Below are 27,245 nucleotides of genomic sequence, written 5' to 3'. Positions count from 1 at the left end.
TCTGATTTCCGTTTTAATAAATCACCTTCAATTCTTACATTTTAGATCCCATTGCTTATACCCAGTTTTGTTGTCTTGCATTGCATTCTTTATTTCTTAAGTTTTTGAAGTAGAATAGTGTAGAATTCTTAGCTCTGTGAAATTCAAGAGTACAATAAACTCCTGATAACTCGACCCCAGCTTATCCTGGCTGCTTTCCTTGCAAAATGTTAATAAGCGACTCTGCTTTACTTGTCACTCCACTTAATGCTTAACTAGTCACATTCTACAAATTCTTGTAAGTATTTGTAATGTCAAATTAATCGGGCCATTCAATAGACCAGAGTTCTCTGTGATGCATCTGATTGTGTGCGCCCAACCTCTGCCGAGCCCTGTACCAGTCACAGCATCCCCTTGTGGCCCAAAAGGACCTTTAATTAACTTAGTACTGAACTCTTTTCCCTTGGAGTGACTTCAGAACTGTATGTTCACTGTACTTCAACACTGAGAGGATATGCGATCACCATCTGCAGATTAAGTTACATAACTTTCTGCAATAATTCAAGTTACCTTAAATATATGATCTACAGGTAAAGTACCATGACATGAATAGAACTCCCATTCATCAAAGTGGACCAGTGCTATGCTACTGGTACATAGAACTACAGGAGGAGGTGATCTGGCTGACTTTACTAATATAGGATGTAATGTAAAACCCTTTATTATAACTTCTTAGTTTGGATTTTAGGTTGATCTTTCACAGAGCATGTATAGAAGGCTTCATTCATAACCAATTGTCTTAATCCCTTTAATAAATTCTTTAGATGAGACATTAAACCAAGATACAATAGCATTTGACTGTTCAGTTAGATTTTAATTATTTGAAGGAGAAAGGGTTTCTTCTGGTTTCCTAGCTAACAATCCTCCAGATAACTTGGGTCTTTTGTTTGCAGAACATAAGTGTGTGCAAGCTGATTGTAAGGTTTCTACAAAAACATTTGCTTACAGGTACCTATCATACACTTTGAAATATTTTGCCATGAAGTATAAAAATACAGTTTCTTTTGAATAATTTACCAAGGAAGGGTCTCATTCTCATTCTGCTTAAAATCAGATGAAAAAGAAAATCTCTTCTGAATCTTGCAGAATAATGGTAAACTTGCGTGACTAGCTGCCTTAGTCACTTGCCTTAATGTAAGCAATGGACGTACACTATTTGCATTCTTTTTACTTCCATGGTGGTGCCAATTTTACTGCCATGTGTGGTTTCAGTGCCAGTGTTTTGCATGCTAATGCACATGATTAGGGCCACATGGAAACAATGCAGATTTCTTTTAAATTTGAGACTTGTATTGACTCAAAACTAATCTTCATAGTGATTTTATGCAAGGTAATAAAATTGCACTTTTGAAGACTTATGGAAACTTTGTGGCTGAGGTTTGAACTGAGGCCAACAATAACCTTATGACTTGAAATGTTATTAAAGCACAATCCTCTTGTTCCTTTCTAGCCTGGCTTAACCCTTTAAATGGCATAAATTGTTCACTGAAGAAGATGACACAGTAATGGTACTTTGATTGTAATTGATTTATACCAAAATACTCAATCAAATAATCATTAAATATTACATTTCCGCTTTGCTGTTTTTTCTCAATTCCCATTCAGCCTTTTTTAAAAAAATTGCATAACATCTTAAGTTTTCTAGGGGCTATAGTGACCTCACTTGTTAAACAGAAGCTGCTCTTGCGTTTTTATAACAATCATTGAGAACCTCAAAGTGCTTAATGGGATTTACTGTAAAGTATAGTAAATGTATTTTGTAGGTGAATGCAACAGTTAATTTATCGCACAGCAATGTCCATAAAGTAAATGACCAATTTTGTCTGGGGGATTGTGGCCAGGACACGAGGAGAAGCTCCCTTCTCTTTTCAATAATGTAATAAGAACTTAATGTCCACCTGAATAAGCAGATGAGACCTTCAAGCAAGGCACTTATGATAACTTATAATAACTGTTCCCCCATCGCTGGATTGGGATGTTAGCTTAGACTGTGAGCTCTATGTCCTAATTTGTGTTTTTTTGACTCCGAGGAATGGCAATTGAGCCAGGCTGACTCCTAAATATTTATATCTTGGCTTTATGTGGTCTGATCTGATGCACTTCAAACTAACAAAGAGAAATTGGAACTGTAGACTCCTGTAAAGCACCAAAACAGTTTACACAATCCCCCCCACCCCGTGCCTTCATAACATACCTCAAGGCTCATTACTTGGTGACTGCATTTTCGGCTGTAGCTCGAGCTCACAGTTGGTCGAATGAAGTGATTTGAGGAGTCCTTCGAATGTGTAATGCGCTATATAAATGTAAATTGTTGTACGAATCTCAAGTGTGACTGCTTTTAGTAATTGAGTTTTTTTGAACAAATTCTTGTTAAAATGCTGTAAAGGCAAGACACTCATTTGAATTCTTTCATTTTCAGACACACGATGGAATAGGTTGACGATAGTAGAAACCCGGTTTGCAGTCACCTCGGTAATCCAGCCACCTTACAATTGCGGGCGCATTTTCACAGTCTTTTTCATTGTCAATGTTAAAAGATAGGCTGTCTGCCTGCTTCACTATTCAGGACAACGGTTATTGATTTCCAGTATAAACGTGGCACAAATACCCCCCTTTGCTACTAAACTGCACAGAACACAGCGATTAGGCCTCGGGCTTCTTACACTGTTTCCTCAATGCTGGTATTGTGGGCTCCAGTCGCGCATGTGTGGCGCGGGGAGTGTTGGGATTGTGGAAGCGGAAAATCGACTTTGCCTGGCACCCGTGGCCTAACCTGAGTTCCTGCAGCCAGTTTTTGGTAAGTGCTGTACTCATAGCCCATGTTTTGTGTGAACATTGTTTTGATTCAGTGACTGTTGACAAGTGCTGTAAACATGCCACCGTGGATGGAGTTGTCCTTGCGTGAGAGAGTGGACTTGATCAAAAACAGTGCGGGCAAAAGTCATAGACAGTTAGCTGTGATCTATGGCATTGGCAGAGCACAAGTTGGATGCATTCTCAAAAGGTAGGCTGAATACATAACAGCTTTTGTTTTAGATGTGTCAATGCCTTTATTTTAATAAGATTGCAAAGTATAGTTGTTGAATGTTCATAAACCTTGCCCATTACCAATGCCCTTAACATTATCTCAGTGAGTTGAATCACCCGACCCGTTTCAGTAATCAAGTCACGTCACTAAGTAGGTCATTTTTGCACAGTCACTTGAGTAACCGGATTAGTGAGTTTCTACTGTATTTAAAATTAATTGCTATTTCTATTAGCTGTTGAATATATTAATATTTGAACCAATTTTCTCAGTGCACACTTGCAACAAAGATATCCTTAATTCCGAATGGGCATTTTTTTTGATAAGTCGTGAAACAACCCGTTTCTCTGGGAGCTGGAAGTGGACTTTCATTTGAAACTAGCATGCACAATCATGTTTGTACATGTAATGGCACCTTTATATAAACAGAAGCCAATCTGTATTTAATGTGCATGAACTGCATTCTCCAGGCATATTTACAAAACGTGATTACTATTTTGATTTCAGTATAAACTTTTATTGTAAATGAAGCATAGAAGTCTGTGACTGCTGTGCAATTAAATACCATTAAGGTGCTGGATGGGCGGAAAAATTTCTGTATCCATCTGAAGAACAGTTCTGTGTTTTTTGAAATAATGAAATCCTCTTGTGGAAAATGTTCCCTTCAAGATGGATTTTAAAAAAATGTTTTATGATCTCACTATTCCTTCAGCCTTTAATCGTCAAAGTGAGGCTAAAATAGTTTTTTTTAAAAAGTAACTAATAAAATAGTCTGTGAATGAGCAGCAGGAATGGTGTAGCATCTATTTGCAATTAAATATAAAATTAATAACAAATGTTGTACCGAAAAGTCCAGTCATTTCAAGAATCAATCTGATGGGCAATATCTGTTATAGGCAACCAATGCTGTTATCATGGGAATCACGCCTCACCTGCTTTATAAAGGAGCTGCCAATACTAAGTGATCATATGAACTGTCCCTTTCAGTCCCAAAGGTGATTAGTCATGCTAAGGTTCTGTTCCAAGGGGAGTGAGTACTTTTTCTTGGAAAGTGGGAAACATTCTAATAATAATTATTGCCTTTGATATTGTGCCCAAGCAACCAAACTTCTCTCAAAGTGCCTCAGTTAATTTCTGACAAGTATAATGACTTGTAGGCAAGTTGCAGTTGAGCCTGACCCAGTCTTGTTTAACATTCTTTTGCCTCAAAGGTGGGAGTGCTACCTCTTAGCTCTGAGGTAAAAGGTTATGGGTTCAAACCCCACGTTAGAACTTTGAACTCGGACACTTTAATACACTGCTAGGGGTGCGCTGCATTACTGAAAGTGGTGTCCCTCATTAAACTGAGGTTGAGTCTTCTTATTCAGATGGATGTTAAAGATTCCCCAATCCCCCAAATAAAATTGATCATTTGTTTCATGGCTATTTGTGGGCTATTGCTGTGGGCATATGGGCTGCTGAGTTCACACAGAAAAAATAGTTACTACACTTTGTAGTGCATTCAGTAAAATGGTAGTGATGTCCTGACACGAAAGGCACTACATCAAATGCAAGGATTATTATATTCTTGCCCTGTGGCCACATCACTAGGCTCAGAAGTGTTTTGATGTTTGGAAACAGAAATCAAGCAGGGCAAAGTTTGCTAGTGCAGATGGTAATACGCTAACACTGCACTGAACTATTCCCTCATGTCCCAACAAAATATAGTTGTCCTGTGACTGATGTACAGTCTGAACCCAGAGTAATGAGCATATCAAGTTCTGGCCTGTGAACCAGTTGTACTCTTTGCCTAGTTTGTGGATCCTGCGGTGCACTCGGAATCACAACTGCACAGTACTGTATTTAGTATAAAAGTGCAGTTGACGAGACTAAATCCAGCGCGCCTTGATGATTTATTGACATTTTGGGGGATTCCTCTCTACTTTAAGTGCACTGGCTTTGACAATACCGTTATAAGTGTATTTTATTAAAGGCCAGGCATTTAGTGTCAAGTGGAACTTCTTCCTGGTGTTTTATTAACCTCTGCAGAAGCATTTACATTACTGAAATGCTCTGTGCTTTTTTTCCATTTGGTATTAGAAGTTTACAAGAAGTATGTTTATTGCAAATTATATAATAGATCAAGGGGGAAAATCAATGAAATACAATTCTAATAAAATGTGGACATTCAGGTAGTTTTTCTTTCTTGTATGCAATGACCTATTTTCCTCTCTGGTCCATATATCAAAGGCTCTGTTTGTGCTCATTTAACAGTGTATATTCAAATTAGTAAATGGTTCCCAGGGCTAAAGTGCAGATTTTTTATGTTCCTTCCTGGGAATAATATCAATCATTGTATAAATTGAAAATCCTGCTTTATGACTATTAACATTGTTATAATGCTGTTTTAGCCTAATAATAGCTGTAGGAAATAAAAGCATACTAAGCCATGAAATGTAATGCCCCATCAATATTTTAAATCACGTTTTTCTTTCATGAAATGTACTTTTACAAAGTTATGTGATGCTTTCATGTCAAGTTATTCCCATTCCTAGTTCATCCTTATGTTATACAGCTCAGTAAATGCTCTGCAGACAAGTAACTAAATCTATAATTGTACTGCATTAGAATGTTGGGTATTTGTTTTGTATCACAGTTCAAGCAAACATTTTTATGATGTATAAACATTTCATATGTCCATTACACTTTATTTAAATCCTAGTGATAACTCTTTTAAAAAAGCATTTAAACTCAAAGTACTTAATTTAATTGACTATTAGTCAATTTAATTTGCGTCAGAACAATTGAGCCTTAACCCAAGGTAATTCTAGTAAAAGTTTTGCAACTTTGACGAGCCTTTCTATCCCTTTGTATGCTAAGATGTCTGGCTTCACCAGACTTCACTTTTTTTCTGACATTTTATTGCAGAATTTAAATGTTGGGCCTGTTCTCTGTGAAATATCAGTAAGTGTGTCTGGGAATTTCCACATGTGCAATACTGTCGGCGGTGAATGTAGTGCAGTGCAGTTCACTTAGTCTATACACCCTCTGAATGGAGGTATTTTTTCCATTTTATTTTTGCCAGCTGAGTCTTACCAGAGCGCTACCATGTTAACACTGTATATACAGCATTGCACAGGCCCCAGGGAACAGCTACTGTATATTTTAGAACTTCAGACCATCACTCAGTACAACTAACTGTTGCAAAGCAGCTTTGCTTATATCCTTTCAATCTACTGGTCAGGCCGATACAATACTATCAGCACAATCAGTTGAAACCAGCCCCATGTCTAAACATTTCTTGTTGCTGGCAGTTAAGTACTACTTAATAAACCATTGTCAAAAATTGTACTGTATTTCTGTATGTAAATCCTGCAACCCACAAAAGTTTTATCCAGGAACATTTGCATAACTAGCACTTTCTAAACCATGGTTAATACATACATATGGAGTCAACTGAATTGAAACAACTTAAACTAAGTAATACTTTAATGTGATAAACATTCATTTCTAATGTTTTAATGCCTAAATTAAAGATTTTTCTTTACCTAGTGAGTTGCAAATGTTTTCTGTCAGCTGTGAGTCTAAAATGTTCAGAAACCCCTTGCCATGCTTGAACTGCTAACTATTTCTAACTATTCAACTGCTCAAGGTTATTGAATGTGTGCTGAGTATCCTTGAAGGAGACGGGAGTGGAGAGCAACAACTGCTCAGCTTGCCTGTGCCCTATTTCAAGTTCATTTAATGTTCTGCTGATTAGTCCAGGGCAAGATAACTGTTCACAAAGGACAAGAAATTATTCTTAAATCTCAAAAAAATATTTTTGTAGTATGCATCAGTACCAGCAGCAAAACTATGTATTAACTCAATTCCTAAAAAGTAGCCCAACAATTGAAAACCAGAGGCTGCCAAGTCATCTTGCAGAATCCTTTCTTACTTGAATTCGTGAATCTGACTTCTTTGGTGTTATTGACCCCTGGGGTTGTAATTCTTGGCGATGGATGAACCAAACAGAAGTGTCATTCTTTGTGTGTGGGCCAGATAATGATGTTTGACTGGAATGGGGAGTTGGAAGAGAGAGAGCAATATTGCATTTAAACCAATTTAGATCATAAAATGCTAATTGTTACATCTGATCATATCGTACCTTATCATATTGTCGACATCTCAAAGTGCCTCACAAGATGTACTGTAAAGTGAATGCTGCGAATGTATTTTTTAGGCGAATGTTTGCATCTTGCTTGCTTGACCTTGCAACCCAGTAGGGGTTACCACTAGCATTGGTTGGTATATACTGTAGCATGAATTATATCTTGCTATTCTTTCTTTATAGCCTAGGGATCTTGAACCCAACTGAAGTGCTCTCTCCACTGGTTTGAATATGGTAATTATTACCTGAGGCAATTTGCAGTGCATAATGATTTGATCAATGGCTATAGATATCAGTTGGTTCTTTACCTTATGGAGATTACACAAGCTGGAGCTCTTCAGTCTTGAAGACGACTCAAAAAGCATCGCATAGAAGGGCATACAATTTTAAATGGGATTGAAAAATTAAATCCAGATCAATATTTTAGGCTGCACTGAGACAGTAAAACAAAAAGGTATAGGTTTAGAATTGTAAAGGACAATTTCAGGATAGATACCAGTCGGTTTTGCCCTTCATTTCTGGTTTTACACAACTACTGCTTGCTAGTAGACAATGGAGAAGTTCATTACTTAAAAGAATCCTTGTAGGTCTGAAGGAGAGGAAAGGGGGGACTTGCATTATTATAGTGCCTTATCACATTGAACATTTCGAAGTGCTTGACAGGTATTTAAGCATTGTGCCTTTTATAGGTAACTGGCAGACATTTTCATAAGCAAAGTCCCACAAGTGGCCATGAGGTGACTGAATCTGGAGGATTGAGTCTCAACGCATGAAAGCATAGCAACAGGAGGTTTGACTAAAGAGGAAAAGGATGGTGAGAAGGCCTATGGCAAATATAAAAATATTTTCAGTGCATGTTGAAACAAACTACTATCGGAGCGTCTGAAAGGTTAACGTACAGCCCGAGGGAGGTGCATTTCATAACTGCAAACGTGGGTTATTTCACTATTATCAAAGTCATAGAAGCATTTTTTGAAAAAAATGTTCACAGTTTATTCAGAAGAAAATTGTACGTGATTATATTTGGATCCAAAAAGCTACCGTGATGCATGGGCAGAGGCAGAGTATAGTTTCGCCCTTTTTTTACAGATCTAAAATGCGCTACTCAAATGGGTTAAATACAAACCCATAGGGCTGAACAGTCTATTTTTGTTCCTGTCTACTTAAGTCACTCCACTCTTGTGAGATGTTTTATTATTAAGGCAAGCATTAATATTCCACGCTATCCTTTTACTCCCCATTGTCAAGTTTTGATCAGGACAAAGCTGGAAACCTTGGGATGGTTCAATCAATGCAGAATTTGTGAAAAAGATGAGAGCAAAGGTGTCTTTTTTCTGGTCAGCAGGGTGTTTTAAACATGGTGATGGGTTTACACATGCACCAGAGAATCCAAACCATGTAGAGTTCCACATATTTATGTAGAAATTTCCCAGGGTCTGGAATGAAATGCGCACTCTCACCCTGGAAGAGTATACCCTGCTTACCTAATTCCAGAGTTACATTACCAAATTCCTAAAGCCAGTGCTTATGGAGTGTATGTTGAGGTGCTACTGGAGTCTTACCAGATAGAACCATGTGGATTTCCATGAAAGCTCTGTCTGGCAAGCTCCACACTGCTTGTCCAACTTGGACCACCCTACCTATAAGGGCTTTGGCTTGTAGTACCATAAAGCCATATTTAATTCATCTACTGTACATTCTCATTTCCCAAAACTTGCTGTTGTACATTCTCATTTGATGCAAAAGTGCACGTATTGTACTGCAGGGTGAACATCAGTCTGGTTCTATAATGCATAGGGCACCTTCTGGCTTTATGCCATCTAATTGATCTGTGTAGTTTTGGGCAATAGTTATTTCAAATGGCTGCATTAGTATTTGTATATGACATTCCTTTCCATTGTGCTTGCCTGTTGAACTATGTAAATTGCTGAATAAAAAAAATTAAAGGGAAAGAAATAAAATTTCCTTGGATGCAATCCGTATGGCATGTAAACACTTAAACGTGCACAGTGGGAGACATATTTTCCCAGTATGACTTTTTTTTACAATCCAATCACAGTTTTTCTTGGTTGTGAGCTGTAATGTGTTTTCCAGTAGGGCTGTTTTCCAACTAAAGTCTGAACACTTCTTCCATGTGAAAAAATGAGTCTCGGCTGCAGCTCTCTAGCTGTTCACCCAAGTGGTGCTATCTTAGTAAGTTGCATGTTAGTGTTAGTGTTAACGTGGAGTCCTGTAACTCAGTGGTTAGAGCACTCGCTTTGCAAGCGAGAGACCGGAGTTCAATTCCAGGCAGGGCGAAACCTTGGGCAAGTTTCCTTACTCCACACGCCTAATAATAATCCCTCCAAAACAAAACAATAATAAATTGGTCATTTTCAATCTACGACTCTTTGTGGGACATTGCTGTGCGCAATTGGCTGCCGCGTTCGTCCACAAATATACAGTCAATTCACTCTACAGTGTGTTCTGTGAAGCGCTTTGGGACGTCCTCCCGATGTGAAAAGCGCTATATCAAATGCAAGGATTATTATTATGATTAAATACGCTGCTACTTTTGATCTGCTGCCTCAACTGTGTAATCCACTCCATATCCCCTCAGCACAAAATACTGCAGGAATTTTAGTGTATTTCATTGTAGGTCGTAAGAATTCAGTGTTTGTGACAAGTTTCATAATCCTTTGAGCATGATTATTTTCATATTTATGTAATTAATCATTTGATTTAAAAAGTCATGCAGGAGAAAATATGTCTAATTAAGTGTTTACACTAGGAAATTTAAATACTTTCCCTTTGTTTTATTTTGCAATTTACATAGCTCAACAGGCATGCAAGATGGAAAGGAATGTCATATACAGTGCTAATGGAGTTGTTTGAAATGAGCATTGCCCAGTACTATTCACGTCAATTAGGTGGTGTAAAGCCAGAAGGTGCATTAAAAAACAGATTTTTAATATTTATTAAAATATGAAAATCAAATGTATGGGTTACTGTTATGGTGAATGAATATGCTTTGGTTGTCTGCTCTTTACTAGTTCTGCTTCATTATAACCCACAACATGGCATCTGGAGAAGACATCATTGTATATCCTGTGTTTTGAAAAAAGTCCCAAATAGCCTCTGCTACTGGTGGTGACCGACTGATCATTTCCAGAAGTATAAAGTGGCATGAAATACAATAATATACTTTACATTTGCTGTAGTCACAGCACCTTTCATATCAGGAGGATGTCTCGAGGCACTTCACAGAATATACTGTACATTTTTTAAAGGCGAAGGCAGCTGACAATTTGCCCCAAGGCAATGTCCCAGAAACGGCTATAAGTGAATGACAATTTTATTGGTCCATATCCATTTAGGTCTTGTGTTGTGTACATTGACCAGTGTCCAAGTACACAGTAAAAATATGACAATTCAAGTAAAAGAAAGTATGGAGACCAGATATTTAATTCAAACCACGTTGCGACCATAAGTAAATAACCTGTGAAGCATCTATGGTTTGGCTGAAATTCAACCAAATAAAACTTTGATTTATTCGACTGGATGATATTTTTTTTGTTGAAAGGCAAAATGACGCAATGCATTTTATTTTCAAAGTTGATGATTGAGGGAGTATGGAAATCTGACAGTGGAAACTTCTCAAACAACTTCCTGGATTACCAAACTTTTCCATTGCTTTAGTGTTTCAGTATTTTGGTGGTTTGGGCAATATTTGATACATTGCAATTTAACTTTGAGCTCTGAGGGAAGAAAGCCAATCACTGCTTTCTGGACCTCAATCTTTTAAAAAAAACTTCAATCGATTTGGAATTGACTCAACTAGAATGCTAGAAACTTTCCTAGATCACAAGATTTTTAAAGCACAGGAACAGGCCATGAAAATCTGTTTTCCTCCACATTAGCCACCTAATGTAATACAACATTCCTCCTCGCTCCCCATATCCTATGATATTTCTCCCCTTGAGCACCTGTATAATTCTCAGTATCTAACTGTTTTCAAATAAATTCTGCTTCAACTAAAGCTTGTAGCAGATTATTCCACATACCAACAATTTCCATACATTTTCCTTTTAATTCTATTTGTGATCATTTTAATTTGGTCTCTAATTGACTCTCAAAATATGGAAATAATCTTACTCTTCAATTTATCAGAACTTTTCATAATCTCAAAGCATTCTGTTTGGTCACCCCTTAACCTGCTCCCCTCCATTTAATTACTCTGTAAATTATGCAAAGGCTTCCAGATTTTCCTTGCATTGCTCAACCAACAACAAAATTAAATTTTGTATAGCGCCTTTCGTGTTGGGAGGTGCACCATGCATTAAATAACCTGTGAAGCAGCTATTGCATGGGAATCTATAAGCTTGCCAGTGCCTTGGCACCATATCCTAAGGCACTGGCAAGCTTATAGATTCCCATGCAATAGTCACTTTTTGAGGTTACTAAGATCGTGTATGCTACACATCAGTAACTTTAAAGTAGAAAAATCAACCAATATGCCAGCTTACCATAGCCATTGAATTTTCGTTGCAAATCCATGTAGAGGCTGCTTTTTTTCAAGTCAACCAGGTGTTTGATACATGCGGAAATGCATCACCATGCTTAAGAGTATCCAAACCAAACTGAGAATTCCATGCATCCGACCCTACACATGGAAATCCCAGAGATATATTGTTGGAATGGTATGCGCACACTCTTCCTGGAGGCATGCATCCTGCTTACCTAATTCCAGAAAGTATTAGGCGCAGGTTGGCAAGTGCCAAGGCTTGAGTACCTCAGAGTGTGCGTTGGGGTACTGCTGGAGTCTAAGCAGCTAAAACCACATAGCTTGCCATTGGTATCGTTGTATGGCAAACTTTCCTGCTGCTTGTCCAGCTGGGACCACCCTATCCTTTAGGACTTTGGTTTGCAGGGTTAGCAGAAGCTGAGTGGGATGATTCCATGCCTCCAGTGACTGGTCTGCCTTTCCAAGTCCTGCCGTTGAGCCAGGCTGGCTTTGCTGTCATCAGCAGTGCCCAAGAGTATTATGGACTCAAGAACCAGACAACTTAGGCTGCCACAGGGCTGGCTCGATTCCAACATTTTGTTTCCAAACAGGTCAACGTGGAGTCAGTTCAGCTCCAATGAGACACCACCTACCTTCTCACCTCACACACCCAGGATTGTTAATATAAAATGCTGGATCTTGAAGATGTGCATCATTAGGAGATGTTTTTTCCCCCCCTTTATTCTAGAGTGAACTGCTTTCTACTTTACACTCCCTTCAACCCCTCCAATACCAGGGCTTTATGTCAACCTGGCTCAGTTGGTAACACACTTGGCTCTGATCCAGAAGGTTGTGGGACCAAGCCAACATCAGGACCTGGAACTCAGAGTATATGCTGACAACAACTTGCATTTATACAGTGCTTCTTAATCAGGGTAACGTCTCCGGGTGCTTGACAATGGCAGAGCATGACGCCAAGCCGGGGAGGATGGCAAGATGACCGTTGGTACGGTCGAAGAGGAAGGTCTTCAAGTGCGACCTAAGGAAGGGGCAAGGCAGACGGGTAGAGGAAGAGTGTTCCAGAGTTTTGGGGAGTAGTGGCTGAAAGCGTGGCCGCCAATCATGGAGGGCATGAGGGACATGCAGAAGGCCGGAGCCAGTCGAGCGGAGGCAGAGGGTTGTGGGTTGGGAGGTAAGCAGGTCAGAGAAGTAGGGAGATGCCAGGGCATGAAGGGATTAGAAAACAAATGCAAGGATCTTGAAATTGATCCGTTCGGCAATAGGGAACCAGTGGACCCTGGCTGGAACTGGTGTGATAGGGGTACAGAGTTTAGTGCGGGTGAGTATGTGGGCAGCGGAGTTTTGGATCAAAGTATCTTGACAGTCCAATCAGTGCTGAAAGTGTACTGTTTTGTCGAAGGTTCCATCCTTTGTATAAGACGTTATACCAAAGTCCCATTCAGGTGGACATTGAAGATCACAAGGGAGTTTCTCCCAGTGTTCTGGCCAACAATCCCTCAGTTAAAATTGGTCATTCTGTTTGTGGGGAATAGCTGTGTGCAAATTGGCTACTGGGTTTACCAGAAAAACAGTTGCTCCACTTTACAGTTTATCCTATGAAGTGCTTTGAGACATGAAAGGTGCTATGCAAATTGTAAGGATTATTGTTATTACTCTTAACAGTTGAACAGAACAAACTTACATTGTGAGTTTGCTACCTGCTTGTTGTAGTGAACACTGGACAATCAATCTTTTTTTTTCTTCTCAGGGCATGGCCTTTACTTTGGAAGAGAGGCTTCAGCTGGAAATCCATGGCCTGCTACCGCCTTGTTTTCTCAGTCAAGAGGTTCAGATTCTACGGGTTCTGAAGAACTACGACATGAAGAAAGATGATTTTGATCGGTAAGAACCAAAATTTCATAAGATACATTTTCATACACTGTACAGTATTTGATAAAGACTTTTGTCTTGTCTTGCTCAGAGTTTAAAAACTTCAATGGACCCAATTTAAGGCTTATCATTAAGTTTCATGCAATTTTTTGAGGAAAAACATTTTATGATGTATGTTTTGAAGCTGATTCCACTGTTGCCATGATTTTGGTTCTGAATTGACTCAATGAAGATTTCAGGTAGCTAGCTGTACTATCAACACATTCTAGTCAGTTTGTCTTGTATATTCCTCTTGAGTGAGGCACACTGCCTCCTTCAATTCCAACTGCGAGGAGATGTTGGACTTCCTTGAGTCCAAAATTGAGGGGATTCGTTCGGCTACCTCTCCCCTATCCACCGCTATCCTCTCGCCACCACCCCTCACGCCCTGGCCCCCACCCATCCCTTCTACACACCTTTGACCCTGGTTCCCTCTCTTCCCTTACCTCCATCTCAAAAATGAAGCTCACCACCTGCCCCCTTGACCCCATCCCCACACCTCTCCTTACCTCTCAGCTCCACTTCTTGGCCCCTCTTTTAACCGACCATCAACCTCTCATTTATCCACTGGCACTGTTCCCACCCACGCCCCCCCCCACCTCCCCCAAAACAGCTGTCATCACCCCCATCCTCAAAAAACCTTCCCTGGATCCATCCCTACTCTCCAGCTCATGTCATATCCAACCTCCCATTCCTCTCCAAGGCCCTGAAATGAGTCATCCTGTCCCAGCTTCGCTCCTTTCTCTCCTGCCATTCCCTCCTTGAACCCCTCCAATCAGGTTTCCGTGCTGCCCACTGGTCAGACTGCACCTAGAATACTGATATTCTAACAGTTCTGGTCATCACGACATAGGGGATGGCCTGCATCCTCAAGGCAGTGCAATGGCAAACAAGAATTCTCCCTACTGTTGGAAATTAAATATTATGTTTGCTCTAGGACTGGATCTATTGTAGGCAATTAGCATGAGATTAACAAAAATAAATGTAGTTACTTTTTCGGCTTCTGGGAAATTTAATCGATATTCATTCCTTATGCTATTTAACACAAGAAACACCTCAAGAAATATTGCAAAAGAGCCATCATCATCAAGGATCCAGCAGACTTGATGATACGAATAGCTTACAGGTGTGAGATCACATTATATCGCTGCATAGTTTGAGGCTTCCGGTAATGCAATGGTAAAGAATTATATTGCTGTATAGAATGAAGCTTCTGGTAATGCGATGGTAAATACTTAAATGATCAGTATTGTACCATGTTAGAAACTGATTCATTAATTAAATATGCAAGAGTACAGGCTGACCATGATATTAGCAAATTTCTGCCTCCCACACTCACTAAACAGTTAAAATATCACAGGCACATTTGATCTTTAGCTTTACAATAGATTTCTTTTAAGTGCAGAACTTTATCAAATGTATAATAGACTTTCCACAAGTGCACAATATACCAACAATAGAGACCCTGTTAGCTGTTCATCTGAAGGGAACATTTTTAATATCACAGCCACATTTGACCTTCGACTTTACAAAAGATTGCTTTACAGTACTTTGTCAACTGTGTTACTGACTTTTCCACAAGTGGTCTGGAATCCAATAATGCAGCCCCCAATTCATTTAAGGGGACCTTTGGTGAGGAAAATCTATCTCTACGGTAAATTAAAGTTTCAGAAATTGCTGTTTTTTTGGTTACATTTTAGAATGGGAATGAGTATATCAGCCAACATTGCAATGTACATGGAAACCTCATTGCAACATGGTCCACAAGCTACCATTCCTATAAGTCTGGCAGTGCTATTTCATGGGTTGTGGACTGGGATGGGGGAGAAGGTAATATAAGCCAATTCTCCTGTATCTATTACTAGTAGATTGATTTGAAACCAAACCTCTCAGTGATATAATAATCAACCAAGTTCTCTTTCCCTCTGAGACCTTCTTCATCCTCAGTCTTCTTGTACTAATTAACCCAAGGAATACCTTGAGAAATGTTGTGCGTTTTGGCTCTATATTTGATATTGCTACTTTCAAAATATCTAACTATCTTCCTATTAAATATCTGAGTTGATTCTGCAGTGGATGAGGCTGTGTATTCCATGATATTGCAAACTTCTGTCTAATGCTTTCTGATTTTTTTTGGACTGGTTTGGCTCCAGTTATAAGATTTTGGGTAATTATTCTGCATTTAGTAACTGCAAGAAAGGTGGAACAGTTTAGAGTTTGAGTAGAATGTTTCTTGTTGATAGCTAAATGGTGTCAATTATTTTCAGCACCTCAATCACTTCTTTAACATCTTCAGCTCTGGAGAACTCTGGAGTTTTAATTTACTCAGCCTCCAGACATAGCTGCGTCTTTTCATCTTAGTTATTATTCTGGCCTTCCTGCAATACTCGTGTATCATTCCTAAGATTAGTGCCCAGAAATGGTCATTATATATCTGATTAATCAGATATCCTAGGGAAAGGTGCTATACAAATGTAATTTTGTTGATGTTGTAGTGCTCTACACAGCTGCAATGATGCTTCCTTTTTTTTTACAATACATTATTGAAGACTACTTGTGCGTGCACAGTATTCAAAGAAACAGTATAACAGAAAATTCCATGTTCATTTGTTAATCGATGCAAAAGCATGAAAGATTCTAGGCTTGTCCCTATTTGAAGCACCTGACTTGTAGGACACAGAAAGCACCTTCAACAGTAACCCTTCAACCATAGTAAATGGGTGAGAATTCCACACATTAATTGTTGTTTTTCAGGAGCACATAGGTTATTTTGTTAGGAAGCCAATTTTCCAGTGAAGAAAATATATACTTTTTTAAATGTGGAGCGTTCATTTCCAGCCTGATGTACAAATCCTGGAGCAAACAATGCCCACGATGACCACTATGTATTAATAGGTACCTTCATACAAAACAGCTAAGTCATTCACCAAATTCCAGTTAGGTTTGCTTTGAAAATCTTTCTGAACATAAATAGTGAATTCACTTTGAAAGCTGGATAAGGTAAACCAGTCACTGCTGCCTTCAGACGTTATGAAGCCCACAGCTGTGTCAGCCTGGCTCACTTGGTCGCAACCTCACCTCCAAGTCAGAAGGATGTGAGTTGAAGCCCCATGTTGGGTCTTGGAACTCAAGCTGACACTCCAATACAGTGCTGAGAATGAGTTGTTTTGTGAGAGATGCCATGCTTCTAATGGCATATTAAATCAAGGTCTCATCTGCCTATTGAGGTGAATGTTAAAGATTCCATGGCACAATTTCAAAAGAGAAGGATATTTCTCGGATATCCTGTCCAACAATCCCTCAGATAAACACTGGTCATTCACTTCATAGCTGTTTGTGGGACATTGCTGGGTGCAAAAATGGCTGCCATATTCGCCTACAAATACTACGCTTTACAGTAAATCCTGTGTATTGCTATGTGATGCCCTCCAAAAGTAAAAGGCGCTAAATCAAGTGCAAATACAAGGATTATTAAATAAATTAATTATGTTGTTACCTCATGTAGGCAATACTTATCCTAATGTCGATGTAAACACTACAGTCTAAGCAGGAGGTAGCAATCATATTTTGACCACTGTGTTGGTTTTGTATAGATCTGTAGTATGATCAGCCGAATATAATTTAAAAACAAGTACACATTTGCAAACTAAAGGCTGTATGATTGCTGTACTCTTTCCTGTTTTGCAAAACACCTGCAGTACTAATGGAGCGGGTTTTTCAACACTAGTACTCTGAGAAAAATTGCAGACTGGTTTTACATGTGATCTGAAATGGAGGATGTAAAATGCAACCATATGTGGGTGTATGAATTACTTTGGTTACCTTCATTGAGACTGGTAAAATGATCCAGGCTAAATGATCCGTTTGGTATGGAATTTGATTCCTTCAATAATGCTCAGAAGGATTTTATAAGAGACTCGTGTAAATTTCAGATGTTTCCCAAAACTTTAACTACAATGAGTAAACAACTTCGTCATCTCATTCAGCCAGCTTTGTCATTGAAATAATATTCTTGCAATGCAGAGGCGATAAACCCTTCCTGAAGAATATTTCATGTGGAAGTTGTGTAGGGAGAGAAGTTGTATGAATGGGGAAAATAAGCCATTATACCTAACAAGCCTGAGCCTCAAAGGAAAATCAACAATCGGCTATTTGCAGATTATCTGCATCTGGATTTTAAGAGTTCAGGCAGAAATCTATGCATCAGAACTTACTGTTTCCTCTCTGTACCATCTTGGAAAGAAATCAGGTTGGTCTTTTAATGCTTCTAAATTGTAGTCCGCCTTCACTCACATTGCAATTAAAGACAAATCTCTTTGAAGCTGTCTCTGCTGTTAGTAGACTGTCTGATTAGAATGCCAGGCATAATGCTACTTTCCCATCTGCCTTCTCTTTTTCGGTGTATGGATAGTACCGCTTTACCTTTTGAGTACCATCTTATTAGCAGTAACCGAGAGAAACAAACAAAACGTATAGAAGAGGTTATAGTGAAGTAAGCTTCTTTCTGTTGGTAAATGTTATCAGAATTCATGTGAATCAGGAAACTATTTGGTACATCATGAGGTTCTCAATTCTCATAAGACACAGTGGAAGAAGTTTCTGCCAGTGTCCTGGTCAACAATCCCCCAAATATTAGCCATTCACTGGATGGCTGTTTGTGGGATATTGCTGTGTACAAATAGACTGCAGTGTTTGCTTATACTCACTACACTTTATAATATATCCTGTGAAGTATTTTGGAATTTCCTCAGGCACTGTATTAAATGCAAGGATTATTATATGGTCTTAAATTTTAAGATTTTAAAAAAATCTTCAATTCAGTTTTAATATTAAGTTGTTTTTCTAAAGACCTGCAGAAAATCAACTTAAAAATTTAGACTGAATCTAAGATTTTTTTGAAATTTCAACATGATCTTGCATTTAAAACAGTATTAAGGATAATATCTCCTTGGAGCTAAACTGGCTGAACTGAACATTGGCTCATTAGCAGGAAGGCAGACCAGTCGCTGGGGGCAGGGAATCATCCCACTCAGCTCCTGTTAACCAGGCAAGTCCCAATGGATAGGGTGGTCCTAACTGGACAAGCAGTGGGAAAGCTTGCCAGCAGCAATATCAATAACAAGTTACGTGGTTTTATCTGGTCAGATTCCAGCAGTACCCCAATGCACACTCTGGGGTCCCCAAACCTTGGCTGTTGCTAACCTGCACCTAATACTTTCCAGAATTAGGTAATACTTTCCAGGGAATGCATTGCATTCCAACAATCTATCTCAGGGACTTCCATGTGTAGTCCTGTAGCTTAGTGGTTAGTTAGAACACTCGCCTCACAAGCAAGAGGACTGGGTTTGATTCTCGGGCAGGGCGAAATGTTGGGCAAGTTTCCTTACTCCACACACCTCTGTTTACCTAGCAGTAAGCAGTGGTTGTTAGTCGATTGGTGGATCACTTTTCCTGGAGGGTAATAACCGTTCAAAATAAATAAATAATAATAATGATAATTAGATCACTCAATTCACGACTGTTTGTGGGACACTGCTGTGTGCAATTGGCTGCCGTGTTTCTCCCACAAAATATACAGCCATTTCACTTTAAGGTATATTCTGTGAAGCGCTTTGAGATGTCTCGAAGACAGGAATCATGGGATTCTCAATTTGGTTACTCTTAAGTGTATGTCAGACCCTAGGCTGACCAAAAAAAAAGGAAATCCCCACAAGAATGATGAGGATTTGGTTCAGCAAATAACGCTCTTTTAGGTGTAGTTTCCTCAGCATTAGTCTTCGTGCTATGTTCTGTTCAGTCCTCAGGTTGTTCCTGCCCCAATGACTCCCTAGCATTAACTGACCTTTCAAAGTAAATTTAAATTCCTGCCTCTTGTGGTGATATGTCAACATAGTAATATACTGTATTGTTATCATGAAACTTGTTCCTACTTAGAATAAATTGGTAATTATATGTAACACATTAAATCCACAGTGTAGCCACACATAATGATTTTCCTCCTTTTCTCCCCACTCTCCTCATGGCTGCAGCACAATAACACTCGAGGGAATCCTTATATTGAAAAGCTGCCTCAATTGCCAAGATCAGCATGTGAGTGCTGCAGAGCAGATTCCTACTGAATTACGTTAAGTGGGGTGGGGGTTCTAGGTCTGGCAATAATTATTGAATGGGAACAAATTCTTAACTTATTTGTTTCTCAAGACAATGACATGAGTCATCTGAAAATACTGGTGACTAGTTTGAAATGTGTGGGTAGTGTAATAGTTGGAGCTTATCCTTTGTGAATCAATGGACATGGAATAAAGGTTTCAAATATTAATTTCTGAGCTACTGATTAGTTCTCTGACTAATAATACTCTCTGGCAAAACATAAACCAGTACTGTTTACAGTATATTCTGTGAAGTGCTTTGAGATATCTCGATGTGATAAGGCACTATATCAAATGGAAAAATTATTATTACTGTTGGTTATCTGCTGCTGTATCCAAGAGTGTTACCCTAAGATTAGTGAGTAACCCTGTGTGCACTGTATTGATATGGAGGATTATGATGTGGCCATCTTATATATAATAATAATCCTTGCATTTGATATAGTGCCTTATCACTTCTCAAAACACTTCACAGAATATACAGTAAAATGAATTGACTGTATATTTGTGGGTGAAACGCAGCAGCCAATTGCACACAGCAGTGTCCCACAAACGGTTGTGGATTGACCAATTTATTATTGGGTTTTTTTCTTGAGGGATTATTATCAGGTGTGTGGAGTAAGGAAACTTGCCCAAGGTTTTGCCCTGTCAGGAATCAAACCCAGGTCTCTCACTAGTGAGGCGAGCGGTCTAACCACTGAACTGCAGGGCTTCTCTGTTTATACATATATATATTATATATACACTATATATTATATATACATTATATGTTATATATATATCATATATATACATTATATACTATATATACATTATATATTATATATACATTATATATTATATATATTCTAATCATTTACTGGTTTACAATTGGAGAACAAGAACCCACTGGGAGTAAGATGTAATGAGTAGTCTTGTAGCCCAATAATTTACTTTGAGTCATTTCTGGTAATTTTGTTCCAATGTCATAACAATTGGAAGCATAGCTTTAATTTTCACTGATGCTTGCCAAATGAATGTTAACACAGAGCATATTTTTTGGTGGTGGGAGACTGGTGCTCTGAGATGACGTCCGGCGTGGAGGGCGCTATATAAATCCAAGTTGTTGTTGGTGGTGACTGCAGAAAGTAACCCCTGTTTGTGTTATACTGACCAACAAATAAATTTACACATGAGGAGCAATTTGCAAGTTACTGTTATTATTTATTTTGCTCATACTTGTTGCATGCTTAATAGTAGCCTGTAGAATGACATGTTCTTTTCAACTAACATTTTCACCGAAGCAAAGGCTTACATTAAATGAAGCCTTAGCTCAGCAACAACAACAACAACAAGATTCCATTTATAGAGTGCCTTTCACATCGGGAGGATGTCCCAAGGCGCTGGACAGTTGGGTCAGGACCCGAGCAGGAGGGAAATGGTCAGGGTGAGGGGAGGGAAGGGAGGAAGTGAGGAGGGCGTAGAGAGTCGAGAGGGGAGCTGAAGGCACGGTCAAAGAGAAAGGTCTTGAGACCGGCCTTGAAGGAGGAAAGGGAGGAAGCAAGGTGAAGGCACTGGGGGATGGAGTTCCAGAGCCTAGGGGCTGAGAGGCTGAAGGCCCGGCCACCGATGGTACGGCGGTTGGGGCGGGGGATGTGGAGCAGACCGGAGCCGGAGGAACGGAGGGTACAGGCAGGTAGGTAGGGGATAGTAGGTCGGAGAGGTAGGAGGGAGCATGGCCATGAATGGCCTTGTAGGTGAGGATGAAGATCTTGAATTCGATCCTCTGGGGGATGGGAAGCCAATGGAGGCGAGCGAGGGTGGGAGTGATGTGGTCGCGAAGTCTGGTGCGGGACAGTTCACGAGCTGCAGAGTCTGGCGACTACGGCACTACCTCACCCCTCACGCTGCTGAAAATGTTAGTTGGTAAGAATAAGATGCACCATTAACGATGTGTAGATTTCTCCCACCGAACCAACATTTTCATGCCATGTCCAAACATCAAACATTTGTATAACATTGATTTAGGATTTTAAATGGTTGTCACTTCAGACTACAAATTTTGAGTGATTCAAATTTATATTATTGAATAAACAGAGATTGGTTGACTTGCAGGCATTTCTTAAATCTTTGAATGTGCCTGAATATTCCAAATACCCATGAAATCTACATTAAAAGAGAATACAAGTTCCCTTTCAGTAGAGCTGCCCACAAATGCGCCAGTTCTTCAATCCACCCATGTACAGTTTCTTTGCTGAGCTCAGATTATGCTAATAAATTGCATCATGAATGAGATCTACAAGAAACATAAAAATGGTTGGTGTGAGAAATGGAAATGTAGGCAATCGTATAATGGAAATTTTGAGATCAGGATTAAGTTGCTTTTTGTAGCTATGTAGAGAGAGCTTTACACTGTTGGAGACAAAGCAACTTGCTCTGGCAATGCCTCATCGTAGTGTCAGGGAATTGTAAATTAGCACCGCATCAGAACTCCAAAATCAAATGCTAGAATATTGTTCTAGGATTTGTTTAAAAGATTAACACAAACTTGTCTTAAAGTTTTTGAATCATCCAGCAGTCAGGGTTTCAAATTGTGCTGTGCAGCACCAATGTACTCTCTGCATTAGAAACACAGCAATAATTTAAGATGACCTGTGGATTCCTCATTCTAACACTAGGTATAAGGCTGATCACCTACAGTTATCGTGTATAGAATGTAGGTTTTCTGCACTGGTTATTTTTAATAACCAGGGATACAATTGTGCCTCAAATCAAATGCTGTATATTTTGGAAATGGAAGAACATTGAAGTACTTTATGAAGGACTTTATGAAGGACAAATCTGATTGAGTGTGTGCAGTTTTAAATCCTGTTAGTAATAATAATCTTTGCATTTGGTATCATGCCTTTCACATTGGGAGGATGCTTCACAGGATATACTATAAAGTTTTGTGACCACGTATTTGTAGGTGAACAATTGCGCTATATTCTGTTCCTCTGTAGCATTTACTTCTGTTCTACATTGAAAATGTTAGCTGCTGTGTTATATCACAGAATCGCATTATCCTTTAGAATGTGAGCACAAAGTGAATTTCACATGTTGAAAAGTGAGGGCAAGTCTAAAACAACTACACTAGATTTTTTGCTGGTTAAAGTGATTTATAAATTAAGCTTGGAGGAAAGAAAATTAAGATCAATATCTGTGAGCAGTGCTGAATTGCAACTGTAACAAAATGTACTCTCAATAACTCCTTTGTACTGAATGTGAACATAGCAAAGCCTCCTCATTGGCATTTATTGCATTTTTTCCCATTAGTGCAAGCACTGAATAGAGATTGAGCTGAACAGTGAGCCCATCCTAGCGTAGTGTTACTTGAAAATGAATAGCCATCTGTCACTATAGTTCAGTTAGATTGTATGAAACCGCTGAATCTTTCCTAGTGGAACTAATTTGCGATAGATGAAGCAGCCTTGGTACAAAATCTGGCACTGATAACCATTTAATTGGATCATAATCCAAAAGCACATGTGGTATATCCTGAGATTGTATCACAAAGGTTCCATTGCAAATGTTCTGTAGTCAATGTCAGTTGCATATTGACATTTTAAAGAGGAACTGAAATACTGTATGAGGTTCACTGGCGTATTATCCGATAAAATACACTGGCATAATATACCAGTAACTCACAATTTTCATATAGCAGAATTTCTGGATCGCACCTCCTGTTTTCTTAGTTTGCTGCAGTAGTGTCACTCATGGTCATGTGCCATATGTATCCTTAGATTGTACCATTTTCTTTTTATCAGGGACAATGGTTTGGGATTATCCAGGAATTCAACACTTTGGAAATGGGCAACAAGTCCTAGTCCTACTGTAATTTAATAAGGTGAATGAGTATTGCGAAGCTACTAATTATCGGAGGCATGGGGTTGGGGGGGGCGGGAGAAAGAGCAGCATTTCAATCGAGTTTGATGTTTTCTTTCCCTGACACCCACAGCTTTGTACAAGCAAGAGTCATCGAATAGTAATCTGGAGTGTTGTGCCTTTATTCCCCCTTTTCTATTGACTCTCTGGAAATATTACAGTCAACTTCAGTGCACAGCTGAGATCAACCGATCCGTTCCCTCTGCTCAGTAGGCTCCGGCCTGCTCCATGTTCCCCACCCAGTCAACCCCACCATCGGCATTCGGGCCTTCAGCATTTCTGCACCCACCCTATGGGACTCCATCCCACAATCCCTTCACCTCGCTCCATCCCTTGCCTCCTTCAGGGCGCCCCTCAAGATCCTCCTCTTCAACCGTGCCTTCAGCCACCCTCCCTGCCCTCCATCCTTCCTGATGGCAACCCCCGCTCAGTTCCTGGTCCCTAATCCTTGACTGTTCAGCGCCTTGGGATGTCCTCCCGATGTGAAAGGCGCTTTATAAATGTAATTTTGTATTGTGTGTATTAGAAACTGGAATTTGGAAATCTAATTACAGTGCACTGGAGACTGTGAGGGAAGTAAGAAACTCAAATTCCAGAAGTCAACATTAAGAAATTCAATCCATTACAGAGAATGCTTTGGGGGATTGTGTTTTCAATGTCACTTTTGTTTTTCAACTCTTGAAAATCTCAACAATCTTTGTTAAATTGGTTGTGAAATCCAAGGTCTTGTTGGTTATTGGTCTGAAACGTAAATGAAAATGTGGCTATTTTTTACTTTTCTTATACTTAGTGTTTAATGTACTACTGGAGCAGACCTCAAAATATACCACAATTAATTAGAATTTGATTTTCAGTGGTACAAATGTCTCGTTTAATTTTTAATGCCTAAGCAATATGAGATCAATTAGACAGCCAAAGAAAATATATTTAATAGCTGAACAAACAGAAGAGAAAAAATCCTCTTTTATTCCTCCTTTGGTGTAATTTAAATAAAAATTTTGAGCCTCTTCTACAGTAAATATTAACTTTTGATACAAGAGTTCTATATTTACTCATTTGTTGAATGGAAAATATATTCACATTTTTCCACAGTGTATTGTAACATAATATCTCCTAGTCTATTAATACTCTTGTTTTATTCTTTTTTTTAGTTATATATTCCTAATGTGCCTTCAAGATCGAAATGAGAAGCTTTTCTACAAAGTGCTGACCTTAGATATAGAGAAGTTTATGCCCATTGTTTACACACCCACTGTGGGCCTGGCTTGCCAACAGTATGGACTTGCATTTCGCAGACCACGGTAAGTGACTCTTTGTTGTTCATCAATTGATTAGATATTGGTATAAATTGCCACCTGCAAATGTGATGCCACACAATGCTTTTTCTATGAAAACCCATTTGAACATGCGGTGGGGGGCAGGGTCTGGGAACTGTGCCATATAAATGAATAAACATTGGTGATGCTTATTGTAAAATGAATATGAAAGGAAGCTGAGAAGATCACATGATTGGTCAGATGAAGAAGGTCCTTTGGTCCATCCCATTTCATCCTTCCTATCATCCATTCATCATTGTATCAAGCTACTTTTTAAAATGCGTTTAGGTCCTGGTTTCTACTATGTTTCCTGGCAATCTGTTCAAGTCGTTGTAAAGAAAATGTTCTGGTATCTGTCTTGAAATTGCACTTTACAACTATAAACCTAAATCTGGGTTTACTTTTCAGTCTCATTTTAACATTTTGTACACCTCTTATGAGGTCCCCTCTGAGTCATCTTCTCTCAAGATTGAAAGAATAAAAAGAGGAAAGGCCTCTTTTCCTCAATTATTTGTATTCACCATTCAGATTGGACAATGAGCTGCTGATTGTCTGACAAATAGTACACCGAAAACTGACAACACTTTCTAAATTTCTAACATGAGAAGCGAATGTAAGGATTGTATTTACAGAGTGACATCACTTGGATTAGACAAATGTTCTGTCTGCCTGGTCATATGGACATTAACGATCCCATGGCACTGCTTAAAGAGAAGGCATTTCTCCAGGTGTCCTGGCTACCAATTTCCCCCCCTCCCACCCCCGATACAATTAGTCATTCACTTCATGGCTGTTTGTGGATTAAACTCTGTGCAATTTGGCTGTTACATTTGCTTACAAATACAATAACTAAGCTGGCACTATATAAAATACATAGATGCTATATTAAAAGTGAAGGTTATTATTAACTGACCAATTATATGGCCATATAGCCACATATACAGTAATAATAATAAAAGAAAACAAATTAATAATAACAATAATTATAACATTAATAATTATAAAAAATGGGGATTTTGCTTCCATGTCAGGAGACATCAAACAAAAACTTCATAGGATTTACTGTAAAGTGTAGTGACTGTATTTTTGTAGGCGAACACAGCAACCAATTTGTGTCCAGCAGTATCCACAAACAGCAATGAAACAACTGACCAATTTTATTTGGGGAACTGTTGGCCAGGACACCATGAGAAACTGCCTTTTTCCCCAAGTAGTGCAATGGGATCTTTAATGATTACTTGAACAGGTGAACCTCAATTTAACGCCTTATCCGAAGGACGGCACGTCCATCAATGCAGCACACCCCCAGCGCTGCATTAGAATGTCGGCCTAGATTATGAATTCCAATTCTGACATGGGGCTTGAACCTATAACCTTTTGACACAGAGGGGAAGAGTACTACCAACTGAGCCAGACACATTGTGTTAACTTAGCTAAAAACTGTACAGTTATTTCTTTTGCCAGAATACTTTTGGTTCCAATAACTGGACAGAGGAATTTGAATACTTTTATTAGTCAGCTCTGACATGCAGACTAATGTAGATCCCATGTGATCCAATAAATAAGTGTTGATTTATGACTGAAGGTGGCCTCTTCAATCCTCATGGACTGAGTGCAAACCATATCGACCGTTGACACTTTAATGAGTATTCAGTAGAAATAGAGAGTGTTTGAATTCTGCTAAATGAGAGGTCAGTTCGCCAAGAAATGTGGTGCAGAGATGATCAAGTTCTGACTAATAAATCACTAGTGCTGTTGTACAACACTTCATTGGATATTTAGTGTAATTTACCACCTGCTAATGTGTATTCTCTAAACATGGTATGACAGTGATGTGAAGAGTTTCTGTCGTGTGAAAGCTGCTAGTTTAGTGAGAAGGAATGGGTTGGTCCAATCATCCTTAGTTCCAGGATTCAAGCAGCAAATGGCACTGCATAGGTTTCCAAGCTAACTTCATTGCTGACCTCAGTGTTTTAAACAAACACTGATGAAAGATTCTTTCCCATGACAACAAGGCTTAATGGAGTAGCACAGAAGAAATGAAAACCTCCACACAATGTTTGCCAATGAAGGCCAATGTAACAATGATCCATGTTAAATCTTGACTGTTAATGTCAGATTTAATGAAGAGTGTAATAGATAACAAAAGAGATGGCAGCTGAACAGCAGCTTTAGAAACGCCCTGTACTTCACCTATTACACAATCTTTCCACTGCTTGTTGCTATTTTAGATTTTTATAAAATATTACCAGTGGATATTAGTTTTGTCTTG

General features: G+C 39.0%; 1 protein-coding gene across 5 annotated transcripts in view; it reads left to right on the top strand.

Moving 5' to 3' along the window:
- Positions 1–27,245, top strand: part of me1 (malic enzyme 1, NADP(+)-dependent, cytosolic) — a 240,689-nt gene that overhangs the window by 63,357 nt on the left and 150,087 nt on the right. For all 5 annotated transcript variants that reach the window (XM_007892968.2, XM_007892962.2, XM_007892966.2 and 2 more), the window contains exons 3-4: positions 13,445–13,578; positions 24,809–24,958. In XM_007892968.2, the coding sequence (XP_007891159.2) occupies positions 13,445–13,578; positions 24,809–24,958 (284 nt within the window). The remainder of the gene's footprint in view (positions 1–13,444; positions 13,579–24,808; positions 24,959–27,245) is intronic.

Source organism: Callorhinchus milii, unplaced genomic scaffold, assembly GCF_018977255.1.
Source record: "Callorhinchus milii isolate IMCB2004 unplaced genomic scaffold, IMCB_Cmil_1.0 Scaffold3, whole genome shotgun sequence".
NCBI classification, from domain to species: domain Eukaryota; kingdom Metazoa; phylum Chordata; class Chondrichthyes; order Chimaeriformes; family Callorhinchidae; genus Callorhinchus; species Callorhinchus milii.
The sequence above is the reverse complement of the archived record's forward strand: the minus strand, read 5'-3'. Positions and strand labels throughout refer to the sequence as shown.